The following is an 8998-nucleotide window of genomic DNA, read 5'->3' as shown; positions in this document are numbered from 1 at the left end:
AGAAGGAAGATAGATGGACTCCTTGCAAGGAGCAGGGGATCCTCTCTTCCCCTTGGGTCTGAGGGCCCTGCTTCCCCAAGGGAGGACAGCTAATAGCTCCAGAGAGTCAGGAAGGAGCACAGCAAATCTTCTGCCTGCTCTTGCTTTTGGGAAGTGAAGGGCTCTGCTCAGCAGGTGGTGTCTCCCTGCAGTTCTTTTCATTTTTGCTCCCCTCTAATGACCAAAGATCAGAGGGCCCCTTTTCTGGAGGCCATGATGTCACAGGCTGTGATGACTGGTGCCAGAGGGTGCTCCAGGCAGGCTCACAATTACCCAGCACTGCATCGGGATGGGGTTTCCCACAGCTCTGATTGCTGGGTTTTATCCCTGTTTTCTGTTACATCTCCAAAGAAATGCACCTGTATCATGGTTGCTGGGAGAAGGTGTTACAGCTAAACTTGGGAAAGAGAGGAGTGAAGGCAAATCAATAAATCTGCACAAGTCTCAGTCTTCACGGAGTCACTGTGTTTTCCTGCTTACATCCCTGACAGAAGCTCTCTGCCTCTGACACTTGCACTGCAGCTCTTCCCTCTCCTTGGAGCAAGTAATGTCCACTTCCTGGGTTTTACCCAAACTAGCAAATCTTCTGCAGGCTGATCTCTATGAAGCCTCAATCTATGCAAAAATGTGTGTGCTTATGTGCTCAAAGCTTTGGCTTTTGAACAGCTATGCTATTTATTGTGTTGCATTACTTGCTGTTGCCCTTTTTTAAAAAAATCTCTTCATTTGAAGTGCCAGAAAATTTAAATAATACCTCATTTGGAACAGATAGGGATTATCATAGAATGGTTTGGGTTAGAAGGGACCTTTAGAGATCATCCCGACTCAACTCTGAAAAGAACAGGTACATTTTCAATTAAATCAAGTTTCTCAGAGGCCTATTCAACTTTGAATATTTGAATCTCTCTGGGCACTCTCTTTCACTGTTTCACCACTTACGTGGGCATAAACTTTATATTAGCTGAATGTAAGCCTAACAGCTCAGGGTAAATCCTCCAGCACCTTCCATCAGGCTCTTGCTGCAATGTGTTAAACATAGGCTCCTTTCCAAAGTTAAGGAATCAATCGGGAGAGAAAGTTTGTTTCCTTATCCTTACCATGTCTTCCCACCTATTAAAGCTACTTAAGCCAAACTGCAGTATGTGTAACAAAATCATGCCTTACCTGCTATGCTACCTCTGTTGGTGTCAAAAGGGTTAAAAGATCTTTTGATCAAGAATGTGAAGATTGTTCTTTGGTTTTGTAGTGTGGTCAATGTGGTGAAGAAGCTGCCCCTGGATGGCCCATGTATGAAATCATATGCTCTGCAGTCAAGAGGGACATATGAATCAGGGCATGATCCTAAGCTTTGATGAAAGATTGCAGTGCTTGTGCAAGAAGATCCTTCAATGACTTTCTCTGCTCTGATGTGTAAATCACAAGTAACGATCACAGGCAGTACAACAAGCTGATTTGGAGATAGTTATGTGCCATCTTAGCCTGCTCAGCCTTGCCTCCTGTGCAGAAAACTGTCTGTCCTCTGCACTGGTGGGGATGGCAGCGTAGCTCAGACCAGCAAGGGCCCATTTGAGTGAGGCTGACTCTGCGCACACTCACTCTTTTCCTGTAGAGTCTGTCAGGGGTCTCATATTTAAGGCCAGCCTGAACTGGCATATCCTACCTGGAATTAAATAATTTTTTTAAAAAAATCAACCACTCTGCATCCTCTTTTCCCTGTCCCCACCTGCGTGGAGCAGGTAGGTAGTTGGTGGCAGTACAGTGACAGTCAGCCAGCCAACCAGCAGTGTGCGGTGGACACGCTGCTCCTGTCCCCCACAGTGATCATGTTTTGCTCCATCCTAGTTGGTGTAGCTGCTCTTTTGACTCCTGCCACATATCCACTGTGTTTAAGTCCTTCTACAAACTGCTCTGTACAGTCTTTTTTGCGACATGTGCTATGGAAGTGGTTGATCTGCAAGGCTAGGGAACTGTAAGTGCTTCTTGCCCTTTACCTATCCTAAAGCTTTGGATTTGTTGATTTGTGACATTCTTAGGAAGATGATTACCTACTCTATAGAAACCACTTCCTGAATTTTGGATTCTACCAGGATTTGGCATGCTGTTACTCATCCTGAATGGTACCTGGAGTCTTTCACAAACAGCTACATGCTCTTCCGTCTGTCTACCACTAAGTCAGTTTGTAGTTTACTGTCCTGTTATAGGAAATTTATTTTAACACTTGGAGTCTGAAATGTGACATTTGTGCAAAAATCAATTATCTTGTAATCTCAACCCCAGGGTAAATGAGACTGTAGGTGATGCTCAGTCACCATATCAGAAACTAGTCCTCCCTCTGTATGTATTGGTGAAAAAGTGAGTCTTTACCAGAAAACTGAAACTCTTGTTGCAAATAGCAATTTGAGCTTTAAGTGAGCATTAAATTTATTTAGGGCTACCTCAAAGAAGAACTATTTCTGGAATGCTGTAGAAGCAGTCTAGTGGGAAACGCGCTCTCCAGAAGTATCCACAACCTTATTTCATGGTCCTCAGAAAATTGTCCTTTCTCTCTGAGGTCCTACCTAGCCATCGTGGCCTCTGAATAAAGGCGTGGAGGGTTCTGCTCCACAATCTCTGTCTCCTCCCCACTCATGTGGAGGACAGAAGAATGCAGTGCTCCTCTCCCGCTAATTCAGGACTGCAGCCCTGATGTGCCAACGGTCTGTGAAGTGTTGCTGGGGCTTTGCTTCCTCACCTGCACGATCTGAGCTCTGTGCAACTTATTGTGATGTGTTTATTTAAAAGTCACTATGATGTCCATGTTGCATGTCAGCTTGTAAAGCATCCTGAGTCCAACAGTGATCCTGAGCACAGTGCCAGTGTCTGGGCACTGGACTTGATAGCTCTCTGTATGCTAGCCCACCCAGATCTGGGAGTGCAGACAGGTGTATTTGACATTGTGGAGGCAAGAGGATAATCAGAATGTCACAACTCTATCTGGATTGCTCAGGTAAGCTTTCAGTCCGTGAGAAAGCCCTGCCTTACTAAGCAAGACAGGGATCTTGGAGCATGGCGAGAGCCTCATCCTTTCTGTCTGCCTCTGTTCTTTACATGTGTTGTTCTTGTTCCCTTCTGCCAGAGACACACTTGGGGAGGGCTCTCCACCAGCTGCCTGCTCAGGTGGTACCAAACAGCTGAAGTCACGAGCTCCTCCTGTAACTGAACACGCCACCACCTCAGAGATGGATGGACAGACCTGCTCTAGGAGAGGCAATGTTCTTGTTCATGTGGCATGAAGCAGTTTCAAAATGAAAACTTTAAGTACTGAACAAAGGATTAGGTTAAGAATAAAAAATTATGTCAGTATCAGCACCTTTTCTACTCAGCTAATCCAATTTACCCTTGCATGTCCCAAGAGCGCTCTCTCTTGTGATATGGTGTCTTACATAAAGGAGACCTTGTTTAACAATTGCTAAAGCGTAAGTCAAACAAGCAGGTATTTTGTACTTGTTGTGCCTCAAGCAGCTAACCACTGTACTCCATCTGAGAACAGCAAATCCACAGACAATACGCAAGCAAAGGAGTCAGCAACAGTGAAACCGTTGCCCAGAGCATGGAGAGGGTCCCCAACATGGCTTTGCTGCTGAACAATGAGACTGAATGTCAACCTGTATGCACTAGAAGCTAGTGCAAAAAGTACTCTGCTTGTGTGGCTGCACCTAGTCTTTTGGTGTGTAGAAGCCCTTGCAGCAGATGAAAGTTGTCTCCAGCATGTACCTGAGTATTCTGCTCAGTGATGCTACTGCCCAAAGCAGGTGATGAAAGATGAAAGACAAGTGACCTGGGTTGGAGACTGTACAGTCCTTGAGCTGCAGTCCTCTGGAAGGGGCAGGACCTCCTGGGAGCTGGAAACACTAATGTGAGAGCTGTGCAAGGCACAATGGGAGCTCATGCTACATGCAGGATGTTCTCCCTGTGCACGATATGGGGAAAATACTGCTGTTGACATGTATAGGCTGACCTTAAACTTGCAAGTGTTCTACAAAATAGGGAGTGTAAGTCAGGATGGTGCAAAAATCACCAAATGTCAAATTCTTCCTCATTTTCTCACACTAGTGCACTGTCAAATGCAGAGCAAATTGTAGATGCCCCGTTCCTGGAAATGTTTGAGGCCAGGCTGGATGGGGCTTTGAGCAACCTGATTTAGTGGAAGATGTCCCTGCTCACAATGGAGGGGTTGGAACTAAATGATCTTTGAGGTCCCTTCCAACCCAAACCATTCTATGATTCTATGAAATGTCTCATCGAGGGAAATGTTCACCTCCTGTTTGAAGAGTCAGCAGTTAAGCAGATGACTTGAGTACAAGTGCATTGATGCCTGCATGAGGCAAAAGTCTCCCCAAGCCTGTGAGCTTGGGTGCTGCTGTTGAATGTGTAAACACATGATAATCGGGTGAAATACCAAGTTGAGTGAAGTGACCAGAGGGTGCGATGAGATATGCTGTGTTCAGGGGATTTTGACTATATTGGAAGCATTTTCAGCTGCAGGAGTCTAAGTAGATTACCTAGAGCCCATTTAATCTGCAGCAGCAGTGGCCAGATGCTGCAGTTTATGGTGAAGCAGGCACAACAGCTAACCGCAGTCAGGATAAGCGTATTTCTGCCTGTTGTTGGTGACAGTGTTGTTATTACCCCGCCCATCTGCTGAGGGGCGAGCTGGGATGGGTGGGGCAGGTACCCAGTGAGCGGGAGGGCCCCCCCAGCCCGACGGGGAGACCGGAGCTTCCCACTCCCTGTGCTGGGCAAGGAGCGGGAGGCTCCGGTTTCCCCGTCGGCCCGGGAGGTCCCCAGTCCCGCTCCCGCCCCCGGTGTGATGTTGGGGCGGAGCGCATTCCCGGGATTATATCCACCGGTGCGAGGTCGGGGAGCGGCTGATTTTGGGTTGCGCCCAGAGATGCTGGATATAGAACTGAACGTCGACCCATCGGAGGTGCAGCCTCTGGGAGAGTATGAGTTCGAGAAGAACTTCAATATGTCGGCAGCCAGGGAATGGATGACAGAAAATCGGTGAGAGGAGAGAAGGTTGCAGCTCCGGTGCACCCCGGACCCCGGGTAGCCCCGTCGGGTCCTGCTGTTTCTAGCAGAACAGGTGTGGGGGTCCTCAGTTCCGAGGAGGAGGTTGAGGGGCGCTGGTTGCACACCTCAGGCTGTTGAGGAAGGGCTGCAGCAGTGCATGGGGCAGAGCAAACAGTGGTCCAGGTGGTGCTGCAGCCTGCAGGGAGGTCGTGATGTGTCAAGACGGCAAAGAGCAGCCACGGATGGCCACTGCAGCCCTTGCACCGGCAAAAAGGGTACTCAGCCCTGACATGCTGCTGTAAAGCCTTGGAAAGGAGTGGGACACAACACAAGGCACTTGAGGCTCTAGCTTACTGGTGCAACTGGCCTTTTTAGACATCCTGCATAGGCATCCTCTGCCTATAGAGTCTCGTGTAAATGGATAAAATGCATTGGTGTGTTTGCTCGGGATCCTGCTCATAGGCTACCAGAACCTCTCTCATCCCATCAAGGTTTTGTGGAAATCTCCACAATGTAGGAGTTCACTTTCTTTTCTGCAGTCCTCATAGTTTTTCCTTGCTAGCTCTACTCACTGTCAGGGCAGACTTTCTTCCAAGCCCAACCTTAACATAAGAATGGGAGATCTTTTTTTCTTGGTGAGAGCACTTCACTGGGGCTACAGAAGTCTGGCTGAAAATAGGTCAGTTTGGGTCTTTTCCTGATGGCTCCCTCTCCTCTACTTGCAGGCACAAGTCTTTAGTTTTTGGTGCTATTTATTTGATCCTGGTCTTTGGAATCCAGCATTTCATGAAGGAACGGAGAGCCTTCCACCTGCGGACACCACTGATGCTGTGGTCCTTCAGTCTGACCTTGTTCAGGTAAGAGCCTTTACTAAAACTGGAGACAGCTGTAGATCTTCCGTAAGGACTGGATTGATGGCAAGTTCTGGATATCCAGGATGTCACTAAGGAAATAAACTATTTTTTTTCCCCATGAAGGCCCTTTCCAACTAGGGGAAGTGACCTGCTCGTACAAGTAATTTGTTTCTCACCAGAAATATTCCAGCAAGTGGAATGAGCTGCAGAAGGACCGCTGGGGACTGTGCTTGAAAATCATTAGTGGGTAGATATGAATGTGAAGCCTGCAAAAACAGAGATCCTCCCTTATTCAAAGGATTCCTACTTATTACAAGTTTGATTTGAGGTTTATTACTCTTTAAAATTGTTTTTCCCACCACCACCTTTCTCTAATCCTGTTGTGTAGGAGGTGGGGAAAATTCTGCTAAGCTCACAGAAGCATAGAAGGTTAATCTAAAATGTATGTTTTCAAACTGTCCAGTCTTACAGTACTGGTTTCCTGCAGTGGCCATGAGACTGTTTCAGCCCATGCTCTGTAACTATAAACAAGCAGATGTCAATTTTCAAAAATTCCCCTTATCTCCACACCTCTTTCTGTCTTTGGTGAGACAGAGAGAAATTAGACTACTGTCTCTAACTCCAGTTGGCTTTGATCAACTCAAAGGGACACCGGTTATCCTCTGTTAGGGCTGGGCACGGCAGTGGTCTGTAAAATCACAAGTTGTGTGAGAGGGGAGGTCAGGGGATGACTGTTCATGGTCTGTTCAGGGACAAGCTCATGCAGATGAGACAGGTTGATAACAAAGAAGAAGTGAGATTTCTCATAAGCTGTAGAAACTGCCTGCCACAGGAGATTGTAAATGCTCCCTGGGCATGTCCTATGGGCCCATGTCAAGAGGTGGGACATCAGGACAATTGTTCCCCTTTTCTGATCAGCATGGCAGCTTTTGCTCAAGTGCCTCTTCCAGCAGTGGAAGCAGAGAGTGTAACAAGGGAGCACTCTTTGATGCTCAGACCTTGGCTGCTGCCACCCTCCAGGAGCTGCATGGTGGCACCAGGCAAACTGAAGGGCTGTGTTGGTGTCGCACAACCTACTTACTCCTTGTATCTTGCTGCTGTTCTGGTGGGACCAGCAGCCTTTCACTGCTCTGTCTTGCAGGAATATCATGGCTAAAAGGTGTTGGGCAAGCCTGTGCCCAGCAAACAGAGAGCTAAAACTTTCTAGGAAGTAAAAGAAGACAACAGTTTGTTTAGATGTCCCTGAGACTACCCTGGGCATCGAGATGGAGTTAGCTGAATATCCTTGGGTGCAGAGGTGTCAGAGGCTCTGGTGGGTCCTGGGAACAGTGTTCAGCTCTTCTCTGATTCTCTTGCAGTGTCTTTGCAGCCTCACGGGTCTGGAAGCAAATGGCCTTCCTCCTTCTTAACAAGGGATTTAAGCAATCAGTGTGTAGTCGATCTGTCTACGTTCACCCTGCCACCAAGCTTTGGCTCCATTTATTTGCAGTGAGCAAATATGTGGAACTGGGTGAGTCTGAAACTTCTTATCCTGTGTGTTTGTTACTGTTACTTGGTTGTTTAGCTTTGCACGTTTTTTTGCACTCGTCAGATGATGTGCTTGCTCTCCAAGGGGTTGCAGCCTGATGTTATTACTCTAGTTTGATCCCCAGGCCAGTGCCTGGACTAGGCAATTCTGCCCTGGAATGACTGCAGTGAGGGGGCAGCAGACAGGCAGGCAGGGAAGGGCTGGGCTTTCCACCCGGTTTCAATCCAAAGAAGTAAAGAAGAGCTGGTCTGAAGTGCCATGTAGGTAGAGCTAGGTAAGCAAGCCTGGGGCAAGGGACTCTTGTACTACAAACATGCCAGCAGGTAGGGTGCCTGAATGATCTTTTTCAATACAGACTATTTCAATGCGAACTTAGGTTTTGGTGGGATCAAGCCACATAATGGCTTCAGTATTGAAGCTTGCTTGTTCTGCCTCATGTGAAAACTTGTGCAACTGCTGTGCTTTCACCAAACTAACAATGCACCTCTCTCCCAACTCAAGGTGACACCGTGTTCATTGTTCTGCGGAAAAAGAAGCTCATCTTTCTCCACTGGTATCACCATTTAATTGCAGCAGTTGTAGCCTGGTATAGCTATAAGGACATGGTGGCTGGTGTTGGCTGGGTTGCAGCCTTGAACCTCAGTGTCCATGGTCTCACATACTCCTACTACACTGTGACAGCCACGGGCATCCGGGTACCCAAGTCCATCGCCTTAATAATCACCACTTCACAAATGGTGCAGATGACGGGATTTGTAATAATGAACATCTTTATCTTCTTCTGGAAGGATGATAAGGTCTGCTACACCACCTGGCCACTGCTTCTCACTACATCTTGTGCTTATACCACTTTACTGATACTCTTTGGCAACTTCTTCTTCAAAACTTATCTGAGAGGCACCTGGAAATCAAAGGGGGAGTAAAACCAGGGACAGAAGAAGAGACTGGGGTGGAGGTGGGGAGAGAGGGAAAGGGGAAACTTTTCACTTCTGTCTGGATCTCAGGTGCCTAATGGGATGGGTGTGATGAGGGTTAGGAAGAGATCACTGTGGATAACAGCCTTCAGATTAACTTGTGCATTGGCCTTTGGTGTGTCTGCCTTGCCCTGGGGGGCATGCCAGAGTGAGGTGCGAGTTGTTCCAGTCTGGTAACAGGAGAAGGGGGAAGTAGCTGGGGGCTGGAGTCTTTGGAGCTGTGGTTCTGCTTTTTCCTCTTTGTGTCACTTGGGTTTGCCTTGTGCCTCGCCTCCTTCCCAGGGACTGATAGGATCCTGCATGCCCCAAGATTCCCCTTGGAAAAAAGGTAGGGAAAGTCCTCTCGAAACAGCAGTACCCTCTCCATGGTCCCTGGTTCTAGGGGAGAGCAGGAGAACAGAGCCCAAACCTACTACTACTTTTCATGTGGGGCAGCCCCCATAGGTTACTGGTGGGAACAGCACTGAAATGGAAAATCCCTGCTGTTTTGTAAGGTTGCATTGGGAGGGGCTCTGCCCAGGCTCTCCCTTCTCTGTGGCGTGAGGAACTGC

General features: G+C 47.7%; 1 protein-coding gene across 1 annotated transcript; it reads left to right on the top strand.

Moving 5' to 3' along the window:
• The first annotated feature begins 2825 nt into the window (after positions 1-2825).
• ELOVL3 (ELOVL fatty acid elongase 3) lies at positions 2826-8396 on the top strand. Its single transcript, XM_027699994.1, has 5 exons — positions 2826-2843; positions 2934-3025; positions 5817-5948; positions 7304-7455; positions 7975-8396. Exons 1-5 carry the CDS (start codon positions 2826-2828, stop codon positions 8394-8396), a joined length of 816 nt encoding a protein of 271 aa, XP_027555795.1.
• Positions 8397-8998: the final 602 nt, after the last annotated feature.

The sequence above is a fragment of the Neopelma chrysocephalum genome, unplaced genomic scaffold (assembly GCF_003984885.1).
Source record: "Neopelma chrysocephalum unplaced genomic scaffold, ASM398488v2 Primary Assembly neopelma1_143, whole genome shotgun sequence".
In the NCBI taxonomy this organism is placed as follows: Eukaryota; Metazoa; Chordata; class Aves; order Passeriformes; family Pipridae; genus Neopelma; species Neopelma chrysocephalum.
This window is presented reverse-complemented; position numbering and strand designations above follow the sequence as displayed.

What these genes read in the sequence shown, in the direction of transcription:
- ELOVL3 (XM_027699994.1), top strand. An exon ending in ACTCTATCTGGATTGCTCAG is followed by an intron (nt 3,026 to 5,816) that starts GTAAGCTTTCAG and finishes CTCTACTTGCAG; the next exon opens with GCACAAGTCTTTAGTTTTTG. An exon ending in TTCAGTCTGACCTTGTTCAG is followed by an intron (nt 5,949 to 7,303) that starts GTAAGAGCCTTT and finishes ATTCTCTTGCAG; the next exon opens with TGTCTTTGCAGCCTCACGGG.